General features: G+C 42.2%; 1 protein-coding gene across 2 annotated transcripts in view; it reads left to right on the forward strand.

The window, feature by feature from the left end:
* The first annotated feature begins 1,490 nt into the window (after window positions 1–1,490).
* Window positions 1,491–27,515, forward strand: part of chst11 (carbohydrate (chondroitin 4) sulfotransferase 11) — a 98,237-nt gene continuing 72,212 nt past the window's right edge. The window contains exon 1 of one of the 2 annotated variants that reach the window (XM_086268742.1): window positions 1,491–1,740. In XM_086268742.1, the coding sequence (XP_086124868.1) occupies window positions 1,491–1,740 (250 nt within the window). The remainder of the gene's footprint in view (window positions 1,741–27,515) is intronic. The other variant, XM_086268743.1, reaches the window with a different exon arrangement.

Genomic DNA, 27,515 nt, shown 5'->3' on the forward strand with positions numbered 1-27,515 from the left:
GATCCATCTTTTTTCTTTGCTTTGTGAAATACTCGATCATTGAAGCCTAAAACAATCATTTACAGTGCTTCTAGTTCTCTGTCAGAAAAACAAATCAATCAGCTGAGACATGACAAAACAAACTACACACTTTGAATGCTGAATGACTGTTTTTGGATTTTTGTTATGTTTGTTCGAGCTGTTTCACATTTTGTGTTGTTATCACTGGTTCCTGTCTGGATGGTAACTTTTTAGACCTCGATAACTGGTTTGCCCAGTTTCACAGTTATACATTTGATCCTTTATTCACCCGCAGGCATATGTACTCCACACATTGCTCTTGTTCTTGTCATGTTTTCCTCATCGTGTTTGGCATTTTTTGGACTGTTTAAAGGCTCCTGTGTGCTCCTCTTGTGCTTCTTTGGCACACTGTTTTCGTAAGATAGTTGCGTGTTTTAACCAAATAATTTTTATTTTGGACATTAACTCATTTGGTCCTTCTCCCTCTGAGTCATTATAGTTTTAGCCATCCAACGGCAATAGTGGAGGAAATACTCACATCTTCTGCTAAGTAAAGGTAGCAATACAATGTAAAAATAGTGGACTATAATATAAAGTAGGTCCTGCATTCGCAGCCTGTTTTAACTAAATGTATGCAAATCTTGTCAGCAAAATGTACTTGAGTAGCAATAAAAGTAAAAGATATTCACTGCAAACCAAGGTGGACCAATGTTGATGGATTTCTGCAAGACAATGAACTTGTATTTAAAAATTAGACATGACCGAAGAATAACTAATATTCTTGTTATTCTGGTGGACCTGGATGGGTCAGAGCCTTGTGCTATGATAGGCGATAGCACTAGATTCACTTTTTTGAGGCTTCGCTTTCTGTGTTTCATTTCATTCCTTATATTATTAAAGTTTTAAAATCCTAACGTGCTGTAAAGTAACAAAACTATAGTGTTCAGAGTTAGAACACTTACCTCTGCACTAATCAGACGTCAAAGTGAAAAGCAGCATAAAATGAAAAGTATACTGAACTGTAATAAAGTGTACTTGGTTACGGTGCACCACTGCAGTATAGTCGACTCAAATGTAAGCTGACGTTGTGGATGTTCAAAGGAAGTTAAAACGACTAGATGCTGTTGACTTAATTTTATGTTATGCATTTCGGAAGGAAGCACTGTACTTTTTAAACCCACAATACATCTATTTAACTAATACAGACAGTTAAGAACTGACACCCAAAGCACGCCATCGGGGTATAGGCCCAATACACAATGTTGCAAACGTTTAATCTATATCGATCTCTGTTGAGACTGGTGATATTTTTATACTTTGTTCTTATTTTAAAAGTTTCCTTGTGTTGGTCATACAGCCACGACAGACACGGCGCCATAACAACAAACAGCAGCTTGGAATTATGCTCATAAATTCAAGTGCACACGTGGACGCGCTCATTCGCTCCGAGGACGAACCACCCCTCTTTTAGCCCAGAAGTGGTACGCTCCATGTTGGATGTGTTCAGCTCATTGACCGGCGGACAATCCTCATCAGTACCGCCAGAGCCCCGGAGCCTCCGACAGACCGGCCCTTCATTCCCGCACAAAGCGCGCGGCATCCTCCAGCCTCTCCGTCCCGCCATGAAACAGACTCTGAGCGAACTGATGAGGATGAGCAGGATATGCCGGATGATATTTGCCACTTGTTTGGGATCCTTTATTCTGGTCATCTTTTATTTCCAAAGTATGTTTCAACCAGGTAGGATCTCGCTGCTCTTTCTCTCGGGTGTGTGAGTGCGTGTTGATGAATTGCATCCTGCCTGGTAACCTCCTGGCGCGCCGACACATCGATTTGTTCTGGCTGTACAGTAATGCGCCCGATAAATAATTGATACTTGCGCGATGTAAAGGCGTAAATCAACCAGAGTGAGTACGGTGGTTTAAATCGATCTTCCACGTGAGACCGGTCGCCTTGTTGCGCGTTCCGGCGTTTGCTGAGCTGCTCTTTTTTGGTTGAAGTGTTTCTTGGTTTGTGTGTATGTGTGAGTAACCTGGGGCTGGCCACTCGCTTCCCTTCAGCTGACAAGTGGCATGGTGGCAGTAGCGGTGGGGGGGCTTTTTGTCTTCACAAACGCGGCTTGGCGATAGGAACTGGTGTACGGGGCAGCACTTAGGTCTGGCACGCAGCGTGGGCTGTGGCATTATGCTCAAACCCTCCCCAGTGGTTCTCGCTGTCAGGAGAACAAGGAGTTACTTTCATGTGGAATCCATATCTAAAACGGAACTGTCTCTGGGGAGCGTTTAGGACGCGTGTCCTGTCTGGAGACCAGCAGGTAGTAATTTCTTGCACAAGAAAAGAGCTCCTCTCCATCTCAGCGGGGGCTCGGTGATAGAATTTGCATCTAATTATGTTAAATTATGTAATCTGATCTATTGCTTTGCCAAATCTCCGCTGTCTGGATGGATGGAAGGGCTGTACAGCAGCGTCTCTGTGCGCCGAAATCACACAAGTCTGCGCGTCAAGCACAGGCGCAGCGACTATTCAGGCTCAGGGCTGCCGACCTGCTGCACAACAGGTCTACTAAAGCTCTGAACGGAGAGCATACTTTCGGAGTATTTGCTTTCTCTTAATAAACTGAAGCACCAGACATTTAAATCCCAGAAAAGTCCCGGTGTCTGCGCGGCTCAGCGGCTCATTTCAGATTGACTGGATCAGGCTACGATACTTAAGGTTATAATAAACATATAAAATATCTACAGGGGTTTAATGCCACCATGTCCACTGGTGAGATCGTGTAGAGACGTGGATCGGTGCGCAGGTAATGATTTGGAGACATCGCTGCTCTGTGTGGGTAATGGGGCTGCGATGAAACATGAGATAAACAGAGAAAGGCTAATATCATCCATGGGAATATGAAACTGAACTGACCTGCTGTTTTTTCTGTACACACACTGCCACTGTGTGAGTCACCAGTGCAGGTGCTGCTGCCATAGATGGACCATCATTTCTATTTCTAATCTGCTCAGAAATATTACCACAATACACGTGTTCTGTGTATTAGTAAGTCACTGGGCTTGTTATCCTTGAGAGTTTGATATCTTTTGTCACTGATTTAAAGTGTCTTTTTCAAGGATAACCTGACAAAGATGGCACCAGGTGACATTTTTAAACATAAGGAAAAAACACAAATACAAGTAAACACAGCAGTCAGACTATATGACATAACACATTAGACACACAACTGTTTCAAACGAATTTCATGCACCATTCACACCGACAAAGAGTTCTTTTAACATTTACATTAAGTCATCCACAATAACCAGTTGTGGCAACGCATCCAGTCCAGTAAGGCTAAATGCCAGTTTCGTTACTTAGAAGGAGAAAATACATTTTATTTAGGCCTCTGTGATAACTTCTGATCTATAATTATGTCTAAATACTACTAAATATTTGTCAACAATTCTATTTCAACCCCTTGACCACACTGTAAAAACAAATCTTAATATAAAAGTATTTTACTGTGTGTTTTACAGTTTTGTACTGTTCTTCTAGAATATCATTAAATTTACATCAATAGACTGATTTCACATTTCAAATGTAAATTAACGTAAAATCACAGTAAATGTCCATCCATCCATCTTCATCCGCTTTATCCGGGGCCGGGTCGCGGGGGCAGCAGCCTAACCACCTCAGCTGGCTCCTGAGGTGGTTCGGGCACTGTAAATGTAATAAAACATAATTTCCTTGTTTTTTAAATGTATCTGTCTGTACATGAGCATATTTAGATTGTTAAAATAATTCACAAATGCATCATAATTTCACAAATATCTGTCCGTTATTTGAAAGATTGAACTGTTAAATTCAAATGTGATGTTATGGAAAAATATATAAAATGATTCGTATAAACTTTTTTTTACATCAAATAATAATAATTATTTTTGTTATTAAGGGCAATCGTGGCTCAAGAATTGGCAGTTCGCCTTGTAATCAGAAGGTTGCCGGTTCGATCCCCGACTCGGGCACTCGGTCGTTGTGTCCTTGGGCAAGACGCTTCACCTACAGGTGGTGGTCGGAGGAGAATTATAAAGTGGAATTGTAAAGCGCTTTGAGGGTCTCAAAGAGCACGATATGAATGCAATCCATTATTATTTAAACCAACTGTTAACTGTATATTTCTGTACATTTAAGTATTATTATTCATATTGCCGCATTCATTGACCTTGTTTATAGGTAATTTCATTGTTTAATCACATTAAAATGTTCCTAATTTAATGTTTAAAAGCACTTGAAAAAGGCAAAATTCCATGTAAAATTAGGGCAACAAATTGTATTTTCATTACTGGAAATAACCGTATTTTCATGAGTAAGTTATTTTCTGTTATTTTACGGTAGTATTTTGGCGCCCCAGCTGCCAGAATATTACTGTTTTTTTAAGATGTTTTTTCTAACAGTGCAGTTTTGTTCTTAGAAAGAGCAGAGACTGTGTAAAAATGTGTTGTATATAAAACTGGTCCAACTTTAGTCTGCTGGTTACTGTGACACTGAGCTCTGCTTAGTTATGATGATTTCTTATTTTCATCCAAATTGAAATTAAGCAAAGCAGTTGTTGGTCATAGCTTTATAGTTAGGAAGGAGTCACACATGGAATAAAATGCAAAGATTAAATTCTACTCAAAAAATAATGCAACAGTTATGACAATGATGATGATAAAATGATGAAATGATGTCTTTATTAGGGATGGGTATCGTTTAGGTTTTATCCGATACCAGTACCAAACCAGTACTTTTGAAACGGTGCTTAAACGGTGCTCGAACCGGTGCTTAAAGAATGGAAAACACAAAATTGGTCCAAAAACCTCTCATGTTTAGCTGTTTTTTTGTAAAAAGTTAACAAGTTAACATCACATTGACCTGTCTCTGTATTGTATGTACGGTCGGCAAGGTCTGTCATCTCGGTTGTGGGCAAAAGACCTGCAACTGACAAATAAAGGATCATCTCATCTCATCTTTTCTGCAGCTATGGGACATATATGGTATCACTCTTGGCTGGAAGCAGTGCTTAAACAATGGAAAACACAAACTTTGTCCTAAACCTCTCATGTTTAGCTGTTTTCCACTTTTTCTTTGGTCATTTTAGCCTTTTTGGCCAGGGTGAAGGGAGTATCTGCCATCAAACAAGAAGACAGCCGCATGTAGCTATGATGATGTTTGCTAGTTCACCTTACATGCATTAATGTAATAACGTGGTTAGCCTACTCAACGTAAATTACACACCAACAACATGAAGCTACTCACGCAGAGAAGAACGGCTGCTGCTGCATCATCATCCTCATCATTTCTGCTACACTGGCAGGGCTAGGGGCCAGGACTCTCCTCTTCGGGTTCTTGGGGGATGTTGCTCCGGGTCCGATAACAGGCACCACACCCGTAGTAGATGTGCTCGGTGTGAGGTCTCGCAGCAAGCTATCAAATACGGCGCATTTCTCGGCTTTTAAAAAAAACGCTATGCGTCGCCAGGTGTTTCATCGGATTCGAGGTGTTACCTCCTTTGACAGTATCACAGTATCAGCTTAAAGCACTTGTTGCTGCTGAGTTTGCATATTTTGCTGTGAAGTACAGCCAGACTTTGACCGGTCCTCCTTGGGCATTTTTAATCTGTAGCTCTGCTCTAAAAGAACGTACGTACCTGGGCCCGCCTACTACGCTCGCAAAGGTAAAATGATTGGCTAGAATCCAAAGTGTCTGACATCTCAGGAAAATAAAGCACCGAAATAAAGCACAGAAATGTGCGCTGCTTTTCGGTCTGGTTACTACCGTTTATGTCAGAACCGGTGCCACAATGGCACTGGATACCCATCCCTAGTCTTTATAAGATGTTGGGCTGTTTGGTGCTGCCAGAAGAAGCTCAAAGAGCCTTGGCTTGATTCTGCACGTCTCTATAGAAAGAGATACCGAGGGGCTGAAACACCAATTACTCCACATGATTTTCAGGTTTTAGATAATGATGGTGAGAAACAAAAATTATAGTAAAATAATTGCTGTATTGCCCAGTTTTCTGTGCAACTCCAACTTTTATAGGTCAAATTAAAAGTAGTTTGCAGTGTTGTGCAAAGGTGCATGCACACTGACTCTGGATACAGATGCTCATGTTGAAAACTCAAGTGAAAGCTCTGGTGTACTGGGTAGCAGCAGAGCTGTACTGCCTGGCTCCAAGTGAGAGTCAAATTTTTGTTAATATGGGTGAACTGACCCTTTAATCGTCTTGATGCACGCTCAATCATCCAGGTTAGTAAATCCCAGAAAGGTTGATTCTGTTGATCTGGATGTAGAGTTTCCAGTCAGTTACTTCAGTCTCAACTAGACTTTGTGACCCTTTATGCATTTAAAATGTCTTCTTAAGACGCCCTGTTTGCGAAGATCCTGGTAGAATCATAAGATTTATTTAAAAATTACGTAACTGTAACCTGCTGCAGGAACACTGTACAGAGAGAGACCTCTTGTCTGTGTGTCATTAAAGGAGCTTCCAGGGCAGGAAGTGATTGTAATAGTTGAACCGAGCCTCCATAAAACTGTTCTCAAGGACCCCGGCATCATGCTCCAAGAGTTGTGCCAATCGCCACAGATGTTGCATCAGCTTCTGCTCAACACACACACACACACACACACGCACACACACACACACACACACGCGCACACGCACACACACACAGAGAAATATACAGATTACAAAGTGGATATTTGATGTCGTCATGGCAATGACATGGTCTGGATGCTGTGATTAAAGAGGACACGTTTAAAGCAGGGTGTTTGTGCAGGAGCTTGGTACAAGTTTAAATGCTGGAGTGTGTGTCTGTGCACGATTACACAGCTGAGACGGGTACTGCTGACTAGCATGTGTGTTTACTGTTGCTGACTTCCTTTATGACATTTATCGTTATCTCTATCTTTGCCATCTTATCCCTCTTTCTGAAATGACTTAATCACCCTTTTGTAAGCCCTCTGTCCTTCCCCTCCCTTTCACTCCTTTACATTCCTGTCTTTCAAACACACACACCAGCACTGTCATTGTTCTTCCGATAAAGTTGGAAGCAGCGTCTCTGTGGTTCAGGCATGTTTAGCTGGTTTAGGAATCCCACTGGGCCTCCCAGTGTAAACTCTCACCTCTCCTCCAGGGCTTGCAGGATCACGACCTCTTGTAGAAGAGACAAAGGAAGGGGGATGAGGGTAGAGTGGTGGTGAGCTGGGTAGGGGGTTTACAGTGGTGTCACACTGTAGTCTTTGCTAATATCTCTACAGAATAAGGCTTAAGAGCTCAAGTGTAGTCTGAGGCAAAAAGGTTTTTGTGTGTTCACCGTGTCAAAATGTCAAAAACTGTCAAGTTTACGCTCAAAAAGAAAAATCATTTGGCATGAATGGAAGTGTGAAGAAGCATTTTGCAGCTCTCCAGAGACTGGTGTTTTACCTGTGGTCTTTTCTGCTCCCAGTGCAGTTCATAATCTCTGCAGTAGAAGGAGATGCCCCGGTAATGCTGCCAGTGCACTGGCATTAGCCTGCAGCTCTGTATTCAACAGCTTGTTGAGCGCACGCCAAATGAGATTCTGTTTGGCGCGTACTGCCAGCCTAGACAAAACAGGCAGAAAGCATGGCGGCAGGGAGAACATTAGCAGTTCTCATGCTCAGAGTGAAGTTAAGCTGTTTGCACCTGTGTCAGACATGACGACTCTTTGTTAGGTACAACTGTCTGTATCTACGAGTGAATCGGGAGAACAAGACTGTCGTTCTAAGGTTCTGTTCTCAAGGTACATAAAGAATAAAATAAAGTTGTCCCCAAACCTGAAAAATGTAAATTCTCCCACATGAAGGTCTTTTATAAAGTCTTTTTACTGTACCATTAAACTTGATTTATAGTGAGTACGGTTTGCACTCATGCACATGTGCTTGTTTGTCAGCCTTGCTCTGCCAGCAGGACTGATCCTGCCTATCGTCTCAGCTGAAACACAGGAAAGACGTTTGACTCGACACACTCGTTAGCGCTTCAAAATGGAAGATAAGGACCATACTGACTATTGCATTGGCAGTGTGAGCAGTCAGATATGAGAGCCTCACAGCACATATTACAACCAAGCAGACCAATCAAAACGGTTATGGTCTTTGTTGCTGGAACATATAATTACTGTTTTGGGTCCATACAAAGGAAGTATAGGTAGTTACTTTGATTTAATGCTGTACTTTTATTCAGGTTTAAGGAGTGTTATTTGCATGGCTCATAACGCTCATGATGCTCAGAACCACGGCCTCTCTGCTTCTTCCATTTACTCTGGCATTTAGCCTCATGACACACAGTCTCTAAATGATTTATCCAGGATACCATGTTAGGGGCTCTCACTAATTGTCAGCAGTATTTATCTATACTGACCTAATACTGATTACATGATCTGTCATTATGCACATGCTTGTATTCTACACACTACAGCAGCTGAATTCCTTGGTGCATTTGCCAAACCTCTCATCACACGCTGGATAAAAAATGGCAAAAGTTCTAAGAGCTTTGGTGGAAGCTCTCAAGGCTTTTCTTCCACACTGAAATGAAATATCCAGAGTCTGGAAAAAGGCAAAGTTAATCTGACAAAATGACTACTGGCATGATAGAAAAGCCCACATTAGGATGTCGCTCAAATTATTTAGGATGCCTACGGCGAACAGTCCTGCCTGCCTGCCTGAAATATGGAGTCATGAATTTCACGCAGCAAAAAAAGGCGGTGTAGGGTTTTAAGAAGTATACGGTAGATTATTGGTGCAATACGCATCTCTGTGATCACAAATGCGACAGCCAGACGGGGAAACATAGGCCTTTCCTGCTGAACGGAGACTGTCACAGCTCTTGTTGTTGTATAGTTCAGCTTGCTGACAGCCAAGAGCTACAACCTCTGGCCTTCCACCTTAATCCTTTCTGGGTGCATTCACCTGCAGCCTTCATTGTGCCTGTGACAGATCTCATCTGCGTCACCACACTGAGTTGCTGCTGGGCCTTTAAAGGCATCGTAGCTGCAGAAATCAGCATGGCTAATAAGGCCGTTTGCTTCGTGGGCTTCTTGTCTGGGATATCTGGAGTGTGTGTGTGTGAGGCTGCAGCCCTGCTCGCCCACTGCACTGTCTTTGCTCAGCCTGTGAGAGGTAACCTGCTTGTGCACCCAGGCTTCAAAGTTGCGTGCTCACATTTCACGTCTGCCACTGGAGCAGCCAGCTGCTCGCTGAGACAGACCTCAGTGACCTCATTAGAAATCTCAACATTATTAGTTTTGTTCCTCATGTGTTTGTGTGGGAGAGAGAAAGCTCTATGATAACAACAGAGATGGACGAGTGAACTGATTCTGTCTCGAGAAAGAACAAAATCCTAGAATGTCTACAGGAAACTCAAAATTCCTCACCTTGGTTGCTCTGTGGCGTCAGCTGTGGTAAAGAGGCTGAGTCACTCGGGTCAGTGACCTCAATTATGGGGCCTTGTAATCTGAAAAAATGGAGAGCCTCTTTAAGAAACTTGCAACAAACTGAGAAGAATAGAAGAATGCCTTTGCAAAGGCTGCTTTTGTCTAATAGTTTTATTATTTAACATGTTATAAAACAGAGAATATTTCTAACCAATTCTTATCTGTGACCAAAATGTGCCTCTTTTCACCTTCTTCAAACAGACAAAAGAACGTTTTGTCATCACTGTGGCATCATGATCCATGAAGACAGTTTCTGTGTTCTCCTTATCAAACCAGCATTTTTAAGATGACATCTTTTCCACCCTAACAAGACATTAATTGTGTTCTTAGGGTGGAAAGTAGAACAGTGAGATTGCTCAAACTGTCGGGCTGGAATGGGAAAAGAAATGCGCTCTCAAGTCCGAGCTTCTGAGTTTGTCATGAGCTACAAGTTGCAATTTGGTATTTCTGCGTGTACAAGGCGATTAGTCTTTACTTTTGAAGAACCGAGAGACACCCTCAAATTTTCTATTCACACAAAAACAGAAAGAAAAATGCATCCAGCAGTGTAAATCATCTGGCTGTGTGCGTGTCTTCTAGCTACTGTTATTGATTTGCAGCTTTTTTCTTTTTATTCTGGTCAGCGTGCAGGTTCATGCTTGCTCTTTGCAGTTTTGGTTTCAGGAGGGGATGTTGGCCTTGTCTGATTTGTCTGTTTTAGGAAACGTCTAGAGCAAAGCATGTGTGTTTTTGATGCTAACACCTGTGTGCAAGTGAGACAAGCAAGAGCAAAAGCTTTGCACCTGAGCCATGAATTCCCATCAAGCTTGCTGCAGTTTGCTGGTCCAGTTACCCAGAGCAGGTATCTCTGTTCCAGCAGCCTGTCTACTAAAAAGCATTCAAGAGCTTCAGATGTAAAATGTGAGAAACAGACTCGAGTAAACTTTGCAGTTTACATGTGTATGATCACTTCAGATCCTCGATGTGATGACTGATCACTTTAGCGCTTACAAAGCCGTGGAGCTGCATTAACATTTAAATGCACGGTGCTCAAAGGTCAGTGATGTTTTCAACATGTTGAGAAATCCTCAGAACAGCGCACAGATTCACTTTTCTTCTGAGGACAATAACTACCAGCTGCGGCGACTGCAGCTCAGACCGCTGCTTTAACATATGCTGTCACAACCAAACTGCTCCCTTTCTTTTAGAGCCTGTTGCCACTTCTCAGGTTTCCTGTGTATCCTTCCTGTTTAGGGTTCCTCACAGAACCCGGCTGATGTTATCACAGTGCGAGGAGATGATCCAGATACACAGCAAAGCATAGCTGCCTTGTTTGGATTCAGCCTCATAGCTGTGTTTGTGTACCCCCTTCTTTACCTCCAAACGTTGTCCCCTTTCCCACCTCTCTGCCACTTTATGTCTGTGTGTGTTGTGAGAGTGTATCCCGGATGTCCTGTGTGTGTAATCCCGGTTCTGCTGCTGTTTTCCTGCTCTGCTTAAAACATCCAGTGCATCAGAGGCGGGGGGCGGGGAGCAGGGGATCCCTGTTATGGCTCGTTCTCTGATCCCAGTGCGCCCTGATGAACTCCCACACATAACGTCATGATATGTGTGATGATCAGGGATGTTCAGAGTAGACTTAATGTCTGACATTGCTCTTGATGCATTCTTACAAAGTGCAGGAAAGTCTCCACAAACATGAACCCAAGGGCCAATTTTTGGAGCTCATGGTTACTATGGCGCCTCACTGAGGCCAAAAAGGTGCATATGGACAGTAAAGCTAGACATATCATTTCGTTTAGCCACAGGTGCAAAAAATAAAGCAACAGAAATAGAAAGAGCGGCAATGAGACTGGAAATCCTCTATACAAACACTAATCTATTTTCATTTCATAAAATTATGTACAGCAGTCGCTCGTTTATCGCAGGAGTTACGTTCTAAAAACAATAAGTGAAATCCGCAAAGTAGCCAACTTTATTTTTTACAATTATTATAGATGTTTTAAGGCTGTAAAACCCCTCACGACACACTTTACACACTTTTGTTAGACAGGCATGAACATTTTCACACTTTTCTGTCTTGTTTAAACTCTCAAAGTTCAAACCTTGTAGAAAATGAGTCCAGTATTACAGAAAGAAACCAAAGGAACCCGCAGGTGACGACGTTTCATCAACACTGTTGTTTGTTGGGGAGAAAACTTACCCCCTAACCCTATCCCCAGTCTGTCAGTGCGCCCCAGGGCAGCTGTGGGTACAATGTAGCTGCCATCACCAGTGTGTGAATGTGTGTGTGAATGAGTGAATGTAGTGTAAAGCACTTTGGGGTCCTTAGGGACTAGTAAAGCGCTATATACTGCAGGCCATTTATCATTTCACCATTTACAGGACTCACTGCTAGGATCGAAGATTTATGTAAAGTTGACGAGCTGAACATGTTCTGTACTGTACAGCAGACACGGCACGAGATTGATTGGCTGTAGACTATTGTCAATCAGGATGCAGAACACAACGCGCTGTAAAAAAAACAAAAAACCAATGGAAAGTTGCCCCCCCCCCCCCCCCCCCCCAAAAAAAAAAAAAACCAACAAAAAAATCTGTCAAACAGCGAGAGGTGAACCTCGTTATAGCGAGGGACCACTGTATAACAATTTATTATTAACAAAAAGTTCATATTCTGCTTGGCTAACTTTAGACGAGGGCTAAATTCAGGGCTAAAGGACAATGAAATGTATTGAACATACACCAGCTAAACACAAAAGAGGGATGATGCCAGCTGGAAAGTTTCAGGTCTTTATCATCTAAAGAGCCATCGCTGTGTTACTGTGCAGTGTAGGCCGCACCTGTCCCCATCACAGCTGGAGGGACGTTACAGTAACACTCGAACAACATATCAAATCAAATCACTTTTATTGTCACATCACATGTGCAGGTACACTGGTACAGCACATGTGAGTGAAATTCTTGTGTGCGAGCTTCACAAGCAACAGAGTTGTGCAAAATACAATAATGTAAACAAGCAAAATACGAGAATGGCTACATCTGAAACTAATAAATATATGTACAATATATAATAGTATATGCATTTCTGGATGTGTATACTAAATATTTTTCTACGTGTGTGTGTGTGTGTGTGTGTGTGTGTGTGTGTGTGTGTGTGTGTGTGTGTGTGTGTATACACATATTTTAAAAATTAAATAGAGTAAACAATAAATAAAATAAATAAAAATATACAGAGTTGAGACATGTGTAAAACAGTGGCATTAATGTACAGTATGGAGTGCATATATTTATAGTCAGATATATCAGGCAGTCAAACGTGTTATAAGAATATTTAGAATGTTTCCAGGACACTGATCTGAGTTATAAAGTAACAAAGATTACATTCAGACATTAAAATGGTGTACGGGGCATTGCAGCTGACTGCTCCTTTAAAATGTAAACAGTGTATATACACTTATATTTGTTGAAACCTAATATTAAACAAAGGTAGGTGACTGTCCTGACTCTTTAAAAATCTTTAGTGTAAAACTCTGAGCAGCCGGAGCCCTGACACTGAACACTCATTCACTAGAGTCGGTCACCATCTGCACGAGCATCTGGACTTCATTAGTGAGGCGATGAAAGGACTGCCACAAAGAGAGACACTTGAAAACACACACACACACACACACACACACACACACACACACACACACACACACACACACTCTTTGAGCCTTGATTGAGATTTACAAAATCATGTGATAGAAGTTTGCCACAACCGGAAATATTTCCTTTTTGACATTTTGTATCAGTAAGAAAACAATTTGCACACGAACAATAACACAGCTTTTATGGCCATTATCAGACACAGTGAGACATTCCCATAGCTCGGAACAACAACCAGGCCTATTCTGAGTGCAAACAATGGACAGACAGATACTGTCAGAGCCAACAAGTGTGTGTGTGTGTGTGTGTGTGTGTGTGTGTGTGTGTGTGTGTGTGTGTGTGTGTGTGTGTGTGTGTGTGAGGCCTTTCTAGACCAATTGGCATCTACGTTTACCTCCCCAATAACTTCACTGGAGCATCATCAGCAAGGCCTTGGGGGATTTGAAATGCAACATTGCACAAACTGACTCTGCAGTCACCCAGCTTTCTTTCCCACCCTATAAAAACCACCTGATGTCTGGAGAACCAAAGTCTGCTTTATATGTGGTCCTCTGGATTCAAGTCTGTGACTGCAGCTGGAATACAACATAAAACTGTATGGCAGAAACAGGCACTCTCTAGTTGTGCACTTTTCATTTGCACAAACTGGCAGGAGGAATCAAGCAGACTATTATCTGAAGTGCATCCTTTGTAAACTTTGACTCATGGAGAAACAAAGAAAATGACTCGTGGTGATCAAAGAATCACTTGTCAGACAGGGAAGTGCTAATGTTAGCCTCAGCGGTGTGGCCTGCACATAAACATCTGCCCACCATGCATCATAAAATACGTCTCACAGGATGTTTTGATGGGTATTCATCCATCTTGTGTTCAATCAATTTACCAAAGGCAAGATTGTGTCCAAAAATTCTTCTCTATATGAGTCTGTGTTCACAGGGGGATTATAGAGCAGTAAACTGAAACATGGTTGTGATGTGCCACACATCCATGTTCTGCAGTGACGTCTGGATCGTCTGTAGTTGTCTTTGTTTGAAAAGGATGCGTGCTACACTAATGAAGAGGCAACACCGCAAATGAGATCTTCAGTTCACTTCACTGAACAGCTATATTTGGTTATGGATCTATCTACCTGTCTATATGCCATGTTTTCCAAGCTAATTGTGCTTACTTTGGATTTCTCTAATGTTTAGCTAACATTGGTGTTTGAGCAGAACAGGAAGCATTGCTTTAAATGAGTCATGCAGTAATACGAGAATGATCAGTGTTTAATGTTTCCATTTGTAAAATTGGTCCCATTCTTTGGGATACAAATGAATAATCTCCTTACATGCAAAGCCAATTCACATCTAAGAATGACCCTGTTTTGTTTTATTAGTTTGTTCAAAGATCTGCTCCTCCAGTTGAAGTAACTGTGCCTGAAATACCACAGAGGGTTTTTTCCTTTAAATAAACCGTATAATTAATTATTACAAATTGCAGTAAAATATAACATCTCAAGTATGTGGAATGACAGCTGAGACTGTTTAATACAGACTGATACTAATAATTGTGTAATTACAGGAAAATCCAGAGCAGCTTTAAATGAGATGTGTCTGACTGGAAGTGGGGGGTTCAGCATCACTGGGTATGTGTATTTACTAGCATGTTGATTACAGTGTAGCTTGTAGTGGGAGTGGATGGTTCCAGTGGCTCATGCACAGCGGCCCCTTGTGCATATGCTGGCACAGAACAACAGCAGCAGCGGAGATGGGAATGTAATCACAGCACCGCTGCAGATGAATATCGATTCGGTTGTTATGTTTTAGCCCCAAGCAGGACATCAAGACGTCTGTGTTTGCCACATTTAGGCATTAGAAGTCGCAGTCCAGGACTGGGGCATATTCAGGAGGTGACAGAAGTGCTTTCAGGCCTGCTCTCACAGTTAGTGTTTACCCTGGAGTGCAAGGAGCCAGAGGAGTGTGTGTGGGTTTGTGTCTGTGCTCAAGATGACCCACTAGGCATACAGTCGCTCCTGCTGCTTCCCCAGGACAACTCAGCAAGTGTATGCATACATGTTTCCCTGTGTGCCTCGAATCCTTGTCTTTGGAAAGTCAATGAGTTAATTTAGGAATTAGGTAAAGTAACTGGGCACGATGAGGTGCTGAGCTCTTTGAAAGTCAGCAAAGTGCAGCGTATAGAGCATAGGCTCTGTACACGTGAGCAAATAAAGAGGGTGACGGTGTGTTTCTGGCTGCCAGATGTACTGTAGACTGTGTGGCATACGAGAAGTGAATCATGGCTTTAATTAAGTGGAGGAAGGCTGAGTCGTGTCTCATTAAATTAAGAACATTTAAACCTGCCTGTTCTACATCAGCTACTGGGACACTTTACAGAACAACGGGAGGGAATTTCCACTCCTCCTCCTTCGACTCTTCTTCCTCTAGCCTCTCCTGACTCACTCCATTTGCCAGAGAAAAGGAATTATCTGCCCTGTGTACTCTTTGAACACTGTTAAATGTCATTGCCTTTAGAACTTTCATCGTATGATAAAATGCTGCATTTCTTTAAACGTAAGTCATCCAGGTCTACTAGGAGCTTTTTAAATGATTAGTAATATATTCAGTTTTAGCCCTGGCTTTCTCTGAGCGTGGCAATCCCCCAGGTCTGTTAACCCTGCCACGGGTATATTGCTCATCCTAAAAATAAATAAATACATTGTAAAACTGTGGCTCTGCCTTTGTCAAGCCTGAGAAGACAGTCACAGTGTAGCATAGCATAATGATAACTAAAACAGTATATAATATTAGACTTAAAGACGGTGGATTTTTAGTGGGAAAACATGGGTGGTGTATATATAGGTGGCCCATATTAGCACTTACATGCTACATGAATGAAAAAGATCACCATCCAGATTAGCATGCCTGTAAATGCAGAACTCTGGCGTGGATGGTTAAGTCCGCCATTGAGGGTCCCAAGCCCGGCTGAGAAAGGAGGAGGGTTGGCGTTGGGCTAGCGACCCACCCTGTAAAGATCAACTTGCTACTGAAAGGGCAAATCAAAGTTATCATGACCAAGATGGCTTCAGGATACCTTGACATCCATCAACACACCTGAAGGACCTCGACTTCGTGGATGACATCGCTTTGTTGGCCGACGTCCGGAAGAACATGACGACCATGACACCAAGCTTGGAGCAAGAGGCAGCCAAAGTGGGCTTGCAAATCAGCGGGAACAAGACCGAGGTCATGAGGATCAGTTACGTGATGACTCAGGATCCCATTGTAGTAGGATACCAACCGCTGGAGGAGGTGAACCAAATCACCTACCTGGGCAGCATCTTTGCAAGCGACAGAGATGCTGATCATGACGTCGTGTGTCAGATTGCGAAAGCGGGTGCGCTCTTCGGCCGATCTGGTCGAACGCAAAGATCGATCTGGCGAGGAAGATTAATCTGCTCCATCATTATACCTAACTGGAAAACAGCAGCCAAAATCACCAAAAGACTCAATGTGGCCCAACAGGCATGGCTAAGTCAGATCCTGCCTGTCTCTTACTGGGACCATGTCACCAATGCAGAAGTCCACCGCCGGACTACACGTCCGCTCCATGACATTTTGACTAAGCCACAGGAGGTCACATTCTGCACCAAGTCCTGCACCAACTGCCCAAGATCATGTGGAACCCACTCCATGGAAGACACAAACCAGGACGCCGCCGTACAACATGGCAGAGGACTATCGTTGATGATTTACGCGCCTTAGACATTGCATAGGATGAGGCCGAAGCAGCCGCAGCTGATTGATTATGCTGGCGGAGATCTGCCGCCCAATGCGCTGAACGGTGCAGCAGGACCTAAGTCTAAGTAAAAGCATATCACATGACCACACATGTTTACTGGACTTGTCTCCTGAGCACAAAATCAGTAGCAACATGATAAATGATAACGGTCATGCAGAATGTAAGTGCACAACATCTGCTATCGTAGACGGCAAGGGTAATAGATAGTAATAATTTGTTACCTGTGTCGTAGTCGAGGCAGAGTCCATAGTTTTGTTCGGAAAAAGTCCATGTAAATGACGTGAGTGAGTGAATGTGTGTGACTGAAAAAATATGCTTTTTTGGTAGTGTAAAGGTGCTGTCAGGGGTCAGTGACACTATAATGTTGCTGCACAAGTAGCAGTTGGCCATATCTTTAAAGCCCCTTCCTACCAGCTGTCAGCTGACTAGGCCAGTGTTAGCGGTCCTCGGTATCATTTGGCTGCCTCTTCAGAGAGCCTGTGATGGTTGACTAGAGTAAATGTCTCTGAGAGTCACTGGGGAGATGGCTACTTATTGCCTCAGAATATATCTGTACTTGACAAAAAGCAAGCAAAGGAGCATCTTAATAAAGTGTTATACAAGAGTATATCCTCCTTTTGCATGCATTCTTCCTTTTACTGCTATATAGAAAATGACAAAATAGCTAACAGGACAATCCGACTACATGGACATAAAGTCATTATGTGTATTACTGCTTGACTGATTGTACAGCCACTAAACATTTTACCAGGCACTGATATCACTTTTGCTTTTTACCACAGCACACTTGTTTCAATTCCTCCACAGAGCTCTCTTTGCCACTCTCCATCTGAGCTCAGTGTTGCATGAGTTTTTCCAGCCTTGTTTGTTCTGCCAGCGTGGCCAGTTTGGCCCATGGAGCTGGTGGATGGTGCCACTGGCCTTGTTGCAGATTCCACTGTGCAGCATGGCAGTACGCAGCTCAGCGGCCGTTCTGATGGAGTCTCAAAGACTCTTCTCATGTCCCTACATGGAGGTCAGGGAGGACACGTTGGCAAACAAATTTCTTCTCATCACTGACTCAGCAAGAAGTATGAATATGCATACAGACACACACACACACACACCACTTGCCTCTATAAACCTTGAAGACAGAGCTGCAGAGCAATTTTACAAGGCTGCATGAGTAAACAGAAGGCTTATTCCTTTGCTGGAGCTGATAGTTAGTGAGTTAGCTGTGTGCTATTCTTTTGGAAGTTATCTGTGTTTGTGGCAACTGTCAGATAAATACAACCACAACAAAGTATCGCAACGACAAACATTACATGCAAGCAACAAAATTCATCACCAATAATCAAAGTACCACGATATACAATATCCCACGCCTCCAATGTGACCTGGTCTAAAGAGACATACTAGAAGATACTCTTGTATGAGTAGTTTACAGTGTGTTGCCGTGTACTTCTGATCTGATGGTGGTAACTGCCACACTGTTGCTGCAGACCTGCAGTTTTACTAGATATAGTTACGGTTTGAATTGAGTTTTTTCTACAGGCCAAACAAGTTTCTAGTTAAAGAGAAATACTTGTATTCATTTACAACTTCAGTGCAGTAAACAGCTACTTTTATGGGTCTTTATTTTCCTGATGTTTAACTGAAGAAAACTACTTAATCACACCAAGGAACAACCGTATCCATCTTTTTTTCCCATTGTCTGCAGTCAAACCAGCATCAGCAAATGCCAAATGTAATAAAAGAGTGATATAACACTCCCTGTAGTGACAGTAGATGACACTGCAGCATTTACTCTACCTCCACCAAAAACCTGTAGAAGCCTGTAATGGGACAGAAACGGACAGCGAGGAATCGGATAAGACTTATTGCATGCCCCACAGCTGAGCCCTCACATCTTTCCACCCTTAACCCCACTGAGGCTGAAAAGATTGTCCCTGAAATGAGTGAGGGACAGATCTACAATGAAGAGTTACACTACAGAGAACAAGACCATGGAGCTCAGTTTGATTTTATTTATACTGTGTGTGAAGAAGACTCCCCATGCATCTGATAGATATGACTCAAACCAGTGCAATGTAGCTGCTTTAACACCAATGGTGTTTAATCTCTGTAGCGAAACACTGTGATCAGTGGTACTGAATGCCAAGATGTAGCAGAACAGCCAGAGCGAGATGAGGCGGCTGTCTGAAGACTGAAGCATTAATTAACGGTGAAACTTCTTTGAGCAGTCTTGTTGAAATGATTGAATTTAACTCTGAAAAATCGATAGGAGCAAAAGCAGTTATCAAAGTTGCTGCACGTAACGATGCATCTGTGGGACGGCTGTGAATGTTGCTCCTACAGTTAAAATCATATTTGTGAAGTTATTGCTAGTTAAGGTTGCAGGGATACTTGGACTGACTGAGCTCTGAGTCTGTGTCAGCTTGGCTGCAGAGCTGCACAGAAACCTGGGTGCTTCCTGTTTTCCTCGATCTGTGCCAAATGTCCTAATTTCACCGAGGGCGTATTTGTTAAAGAATAGAATAACAAAAATCTTTCAGGCCAAATGAAGATCTTTTGATTGAGTTCAGCAACGTTTCCTTTGGGAGGAAATGGTGTTGCTTAAAGATGCTTTAAGGCGCATGTTTGAAAGTTACACAGGGGAGTCAAGCATCTCTGACTTGTTGCATACCTGAATGCTATTAATACAAAGCCCAGGTGGTTCAAAAGAAAGTGTGCTCTGATAAAGAGTATGTGGGTTACATTATGAGATACATTGCAATATAAAAGTTTGTAATTAATCAAAACACAGATTCCTTTGAAATGCCTTGTTTTAATGTTTACCAAGGAAAACATAAACTGTTGATCACACGTATGTGTTTTACTGGGCGGAGTTTCAGATTAATTAAAGGTAAATGAGTTAGTTCAAAAGTCTGTATAACATGCACACGTTTGAGTGTAAAAGGATGGATTATGTCAGGGCTGTTTATGAACACAGTCACAGTAGTCTGAGTGCTTCACTGATGAGGTGAAAGCCCAAATGTTCCTATTATATTTCAAAGTGCTCAAACGAATGTCCAGGAACATGATGTGTTTAACGCCGGAAGATGTTTTCTTCTATATGAAGAAACTTTAGAGGAAAGCTGACATGACAAAAGCTAAACCTGGAAGTATGTAAACTTAGTAATAATTATTTTATATTTAGACAGAGATATGTGTTTTTGGAGGCAGGCCTATGGTGGAACTATTTATTTACAACTTTCTGTAATCTTCTTTTCCCCCACCTAACTGATTCTTAGCATCTAACTTTCTGCAAGAAGGCAAATAATTGTTGTTTCAAAGTGTGGAACTGTAGTTTGATGTCCACAGAGCCAATGGCTTCTAACAGGCATATTTAAGGTGTGGCCAGCTGTTTATGCAAAGTCTTGAAAACATCATGGCTCCCTGAGACTCTATTTCAATTCAATTTCAATTTCAATTTTATTTCTATAGCACATTTAAAAGTCACAAGTGCAACAAAGTGCTTCACAAACGAACCATACTTGCAATTTACAACAGGAGAAAACAGTTAACAAAGAATAAAATTATAAAATAATAATATAAGAAAATCTATGATATGATCCAACCTGAAAATTTTCAAGTCAGACTTGGCCAAAGATTTAGCCCTCAGCAAACATCTCTGCAACAGTTTCCCACTGCGGTGATTATAGTAATTAATATCTCAAAATGAATGTGTTTACACCTTGCTGACATGGCAATGCTACACGCAGTACCAAAGACAAGGCTGAGTCTTTGTGAGTCTGCTTTCTGTACAGAGTCAGAGCCAGACTGCAGTCAAACCACATGCAGACAAGCAGAGCAGAACATCAGAATACCAACAGCTGTCTGCTCCTCGGATCCCTGCTGTAGTCTGCTGACACTCGTCTCTTCTGTTGTATTTGCTTCTCTGCAATATTTCATTTTCCACTATGTACATATGTTAGGGCCACATTAAAGCATTTTAATATTATTAAAGACAAAAGTCAAAATGTGGAGACCAGCTGGCACAGTTGCTTCAGAATCGGTTTTAGGAACAAGGAAAGGATTTCTCTCTGAGCACATAAACACAGTATGATGTCAGGATGAAGATCAATAATATTGTTTTCCTTAATGTGGCCCTAATACTCCTTTATGCTTTCAACTATGTCTCATTGATATAAATGTACCAACATTAATGATTAAACCAGATTCTGAACTGGACTATGCTCAGACTTGATATGAATGCGTAGTAGTTGGTATTTGCTAATAGTGTCCCTCTGAAGCATGAATGCTGATATATGACCTCAGAGCCTTCATTTTAAACACCTGCCAAATATAGAAAAGAAAATCCAGAAAGCTATATCAATGTCCCCGTCTCATTAAAACCACCACAGCAGCAGGCACAAAGCATAACTGTGGCTTAAAGGAGTCCAGAAGTTTAAAGCTTTTCTTTAAGTACATATTCAGCTCCAGCAGTTGTGACTCGGAGGAAAAATGGGATTCAAACGTCTGTACAACTTTGCAGAACACCTCTGCTCCGTATCTGCCTCGTGTGCAGCTCACCGACCATAAATGGTCAAATACTGGTGCGACTGAATGTGGCTTAAACTGATACTACGTTCTCCTCTCATATTTTCTGTGCTTGCCTCTGGCTTTTCCTGCTCTTTCTTTTATTCTCCACTTTGATCCCCTTTGCTTCCTTTATCTCACCCTCTCCTGTCCTGCTGCTTCTGGGTTTCTGGTGCTTACACCATGCTGCCCAGCAGAACCTCATAGTAGTGTCTCTGAGAAGGCCCAGCTGTCCTCTGCATGTGTGTATGTGACAAAACTGTTTATGTAGCCAAAGGTTATCCATCTGTGTGCTTCATGAATCACTGGTATTGGTGATTAGGAGATATTTATGAGAAGGCTGGGCATCTGTTAACTGCTGGTAAAAAGGGGGAAAGGATGGAGGCAGTGATAGTGGAAAGAAGTGCAAAGAATGACAGCGAGAGATGATAGAGGATGGAGAGGAACAGATGCACAAAGCGTTTACACCTTCCTCCTACTACCAGCTTGCTTTTCGGGCAGGATGGGGTTGCCATGGTGATGGGCGTCCCAGTTGGCTGGGGGTCCTCTTGACACAGTAGCGTAGCAGAAGTGTGACTTCTGATAGAGTGGAAAGGCTTTGTTGGAATCTGTTTGGTTCAAACACATCTAAGATGTGAGAAGACAGAGACAATGAATAAATGACAGAACTGTGCCTTTAGTTATCGTCACTGTCAGGAACAAAGCCTCGTGTCAACTTGCCCTGTTTACTGCATGACCAAAATGCATTTGTGGGGGTTTGAAAGGCTTTCATCAGCACAAGCTTATATTATATATTCTATAACCCATAAATAACAGTTGAACATGTTTTACTTTGGGTTAAAATAGAAATATGACCACATTTAGGAATATGAGGTTGCCATGTAACAGCTGGAAAATGACCTTTGAATAAGAGGTCTATACGGCACATGTTGTATGGGCCAAACCAAGACTGTTTCTGATCTACGACCTTTTAAATTTACTCTCACAGTTTGCTTTTACTGCATGTTTTTGTTGTTGTGGTGGTGTTATCACCTTTGTTATCTCTGGTTTCTAAGAACAGTGCCATATTGGTATGGACTTCAAACTCCTGTGCTTAATTTTATCTTCTCATTGTAGCCATGGAGGCTCTACACTTGCCATCTTTCTAAGACCATAACAAAATGTTTTCAACTGGTATGAGCTTGAGAAAAACACTGTAAAAGTGGGAACGCTGGGCTGTATGGGTACTGCTCTGAGTGACAACTTGCAAAGATAGAGCAAGATATTTAAATTGTTGTCACTGTGTATAGAAAAAAGAAGGGTAATTCAGGATTAAAAGCCAAAACTGCTTCCTTGCATCTAAAACACCTTTATTCACAAAGCTTCTTGTTTGTTTGCATCTGTCCTTTAACACACGGCCAAAAGTTGCACCTTCACATTTAACGTTTTTTCTTTATTTTTACTACTTTCTACATTACAGACACAAACTAAAGGCATCACATCTAAAATAAGCAAGTTGTGTGGGATGATGTAGCAAAGAAAATAAATAACCCTAGATATGTTTTATATTTTAGATTCCTGAAAGTAGGCACCCTTTGCTTTGTTAACAGCGCTGCCAACCCTTGGCCTCCTTTTAACGAGCTTCATGATGTAGTCACCTGAAATGGTTTCACGTCACAGGTGAGCCTGTCAGGGTTCATTTGTGGGGTTTCTTTCCTTCTTAATGCGGTTGGGACCATCAGTTGTGCAGAAGTCACATTGGTACACAGCTGACAGCTCTATCTGACAGCTGTTAGAATTCATATTACAGGAAGAACCAATCAGCTAGGTAAAGAAACAACAGTCCATCTTTATTTTAAGAACTGAAGGTGAGTTAGTCTGGAAAAAGCTTTGAATCTGTCCCCAAGTGCAGTCAGAAAAACATCAAGACTACAATGAAACTGGCTCACAGGAGGACGCCCCAGGAAAGGAAGACCAAGAGTCCCCTCTGCTGCTGAGGGTAAACTCATCCGAGTCACCAGCCTCAGAAATTAGCAGCACCTCAGATTAGAGCCCACACAGAGGTCCAGCAGCAGACACCTCTCTGAGGCAGCCGTTAGGTCAAACAGCTGCTAAGAAACCACGACTAAGGGAAAGCAACAAACAGAAGAGATTGTTTGGGCCATGAAACACAAAGAATGGACATTAGAATCTGTGCTTTGGCCTGATGAGTCCAAATGTGAGATCTTTGATTCCACCTGTGTGTCTTTGTGCGATGCAGAAAAAGTCAACTATTGTAAAGAATCTAAAATATATAAGATGTTTTGAGTAATTGTACACTTTCTTTTTTACTACATAATTCCATATGTCTTCATTCATAGATTTGATGCCTTCAGTGAGAATCTACAATGTAAACAGTCATGAAAATGAAGAAAAAAGCGATAAATGAGAAGGTGTGTCCAAACTTTTGACTGGTAGTGTGTGCAGTGGACAAACTTCTGGCTGACAGGAAACTGGCACGCTGGACAAGCTGCTTCTGGGTCTGATTTCACTGTTCTGAGATCAGTTATAATCTGTACATTTGTGGAAGTGCTGCTAGTGTTCCCGTATTTCCAAATCTTTTCTTATATTTGTAAATCTCTCTGATGTTGAGTTGTAATGAGTAGCACACGTGTTTGTTTGTCTCGGTGCCATTTCGAGGTGCTTTCCGATGCAAAGTCATGGCTGTGTCTGCTGTAGTCCTGAATGGCAGAGAACCGAAACATCTAAGATGCAGCTTTTATTCTGTCGCTCACTGAATCGTGCTCACTCACACACATATACTAACACATGGGCACACAGAACCATAATTTCCCCTGCCATCTATTTTAAGAGGACTTGGAATCCTCAGAAAGAAAACACACACACACTGTAATTTAGCGGTATATAACTGTAGTGTTGGAGGAGCAGCCAGTATTAAAGGTATCTGAGTGCACAGAGAAAAGGCCAGCCAAACGAAAAGAACAGAAGAGCACACATACATGTGTGGTTCATTTATGCTGTAGTATATTGTTCCAGATTATGTCTTTGTATTTACTGTAAGTAGTTTTATAACAATTAAAACTGCACCGTCCCTTGAAGTAGTTGTTCTGGTCTTTTGCTCACATATGAGTCAAGAGCATGTCTAGGAGCCTGTCTTCCTGTTTCTGTGTGGGTGGGCATCATCAGGAAACAGGCATTTAGACAGAAGCACAGAAATGAGCGCTTGTTCTTTTCCTCTGCACACTTTTGTGTCGTGTTTTCTCTGTATGGGAAAGTCATGCATTGAGGGGTTGACACATAAAAAGCAGTGAGTTTCATAGTGGTGACAATGAGCCTGAGATCTGTTGGACTCGACTTGTGTATGTATAAAGATCGAGTCACATGTTTTCTTAGCCTAAATACAGGCAAACACTCTCAGTGCTCACTTTTACACCATCATTAGCTATTTTTACCATGTTTGTAATAAGAGTTTAACAAAGTCAAAAATACCACTTCAGTATCAGGATGCTAAATATATAACTGGGGAATGTAGTGACTTTATCAGCCAACCCAGTGAGACAGGTTATATTTGTAATGCATGTGAGAACTAGGGATAAGTAAAAAGCCAACATCCACATGTAGCAAGAAGCACCTGGTTGCTTAGTGCAGTATGTTCAGGGTTCAAATATTGAGGAGGGATACAGGAGGAATTCCAAAATAACAACACTGATCCGGCCGGGTGGAGTCAAACGATGATTTTAATGAACACGCGTAGGGAGATGTACACTGCAAAACATCAACTGTAGATCTCCGCCCAAAAAGAACCTTCAGATTGCTTTTGATTCATCAGGGTTAACGCCCCCTCATGCGTCATCAGATACAATACATGCATACGTCAAATCAAAACCACAATGACTTTTAACACAGTTTGAAAAGAACACCGCCTCGTCTCCATCCCAGGTGTCTTCCTGTCGCACGTCCTGCCCGCTTATCGTCTGGAGCATCAGGCCCACGTTCTGCAACAAACTGTCACTTGTGCAGACATCAATAAAAGGAGCTACTATCAAAGCTGGTGATCCAGAGGCTACAACACTGTTGGAACAATAGTGAGCAGTATGGATATAATTTAGATGATGCCCGGCCATCTGCAGTGGCAGATGTGTCTGCTGATTGGAGAAAGTTGTGTCCAGACTCAAGGTAGGCACCTAACCAAGAGCACAACTCAGAGTTGATGCTTGCAGATGTGAACAGTACTCTATGCACCAACCCTATTTCAATTATCACTGAAAACAATGTGCTCCAATGAACCTAGGAGCACTTGGGTGTACGACCAAAGAGGCCTCGAGAGAAAGCTCCCATGAAAAAAAAGTCTGGGGGTCAAAATCAAGAAACCCAGACAGATATTAGTCATTTAACTGAAGAGCAGAAAGGTATCACAAGAGACAGTTCCCACATGATTAAGGGGCACAAGAAACTGTCCTAATCCTAGTCCTAAATGGTCCAAACAAAACCCACTAATACTTGGCTAAAGAGATGTTGAAGAGGCCAGTAGAATAAATGACCTGTTCTCCAAAGACCCAAGTTGGATGTACTTTCAGCTACAAGGGAACTATAGCAATAGCAATACATCTGAGAGAAAAGGGCATCACACAACACCAATGCCAAGTACCTGGTGGACCACAGAGCAGACCACAGCAGCTCCGGAGAGAAAGAATCAGTCGTTATCACAAAGGCAGATTCCTAGCAATCAAGGAAGAGCTACACGGCACTAGGATACGACATTATCCACACCTACTGTGGAAGCTGAAGGAGCTGACAGCACTATATGAATTCCTGGCAGCAAAAATAAAGGGCTGCTAACACGGAGCAGAACAATTCTGGTCTTAAGGGATCCTCAAAATTGTATTACACCATGAAACTACTGGCCAATTATCTCTTTCCAGACCACTGAAGAGTCTCTCAGGCAACACAGCAAACAAACAGTGTATGCAGTAAAGATGTGAGCATCACTGAGAAAGGCATCGGAAATGACACCAGAGGGCCAAAGCACCAGCTTATTGTTGATAAAGCATCAGGACTTAAGACCAGGCAGACAAGCGTGAGCACCACGTTTGTCTATGACTCAGTACCAAACACATGGATACTAGATGGCCTGATATTATCAGGTATGGTATACACCAAGGTGATTCCCTGCTACTGTTCTGCACAGGCCTCAACCACAGCAACATGGCAAAGGTCCTGTGAGACTTTGAGTTACAAACCAACAAGCAGCTGCTGACCAACCGACCAATCGTAATGGTGGTTAACAAGTAATTATCACAGTGGATGGCAACATCAGGAATAACGGGAATAAGGAAAAAGAAGTACTAGGAGCTGGAGGAACAACTAGAGCAAGTGCAGAAGGCAAAGTCCAAAGTGGTCCTAGTGATAATGTGAGTATTAACTCCGAAACTGAAAGAGTGATTCCAGCAGATTCCTGACACAATATCGGAGGTCTCTGTCCAGAAGAGTGGAGGCCTGGAAAAAAGATGTTTTACAGAACCCGAAAACCTCCAGAGAACCTGAGGTTGATGATCACACACATCACACACAGCTCAGAGGAGTTGTGTCTCCTCTGAGGGTGGTAGTTTGGGTCTTCTTCCTGACTGTGACAAAGTAGTGATACACACAACTGTTTGAGCTGTGTTATTTTTAGGGGTTTCCCCATGCAATATAAGGGGCAACCTGTTGTGATTTGGTGCTATATTGATCTGAATTGAAAGGAAGTTGCCTATCTAATACATGCATGTGGTTAGATAGATGTTGTGTTACCATGCTTAGTGCTGCCTGTGAGATATGTTTTTGCCTAACCGGTTGATTATGAGTTATTAATCCCAGAAAGCCAGTACTAGTACGCAACATTCAAACCTCTATCTCAGCTATTTTACTTGCATTTTTGTTTAGCTAACAATAGCAAGATGTTGGTTCCTCCCTAAGACATGACTTCATGATGTGCTTTTACCTTGTGCGTGTGAATGGAAACAGCATCCTGGTATAATGAAGAGACGATGAAGAAGAAAGCCGAAAAGGTAATAGGTTCATTTCATTTGGTGGCATAATGAGGAATAGATTTCCCTAAATGTA

This window comes from Aulonocara sp. 'chitande type north' Nkhata Bay, linkage group LG17 (genome assembly GCF_057382095.1).
Source record: "Aulonocara sp. 'chitande type north' Nkhata Bay isolate Kocher_YH1m ecotype deep benthic linkage group LG17, A_spYH_male_GT1.1, whole genome shotgun sequence".
NCBI lineage: Eukaryota > Metazoa > Chordata > Actinopteri > Cichliformes > Cichlidae > Aulonocara > Aulonocara sp. 'chitande type north' Nkhata Bay.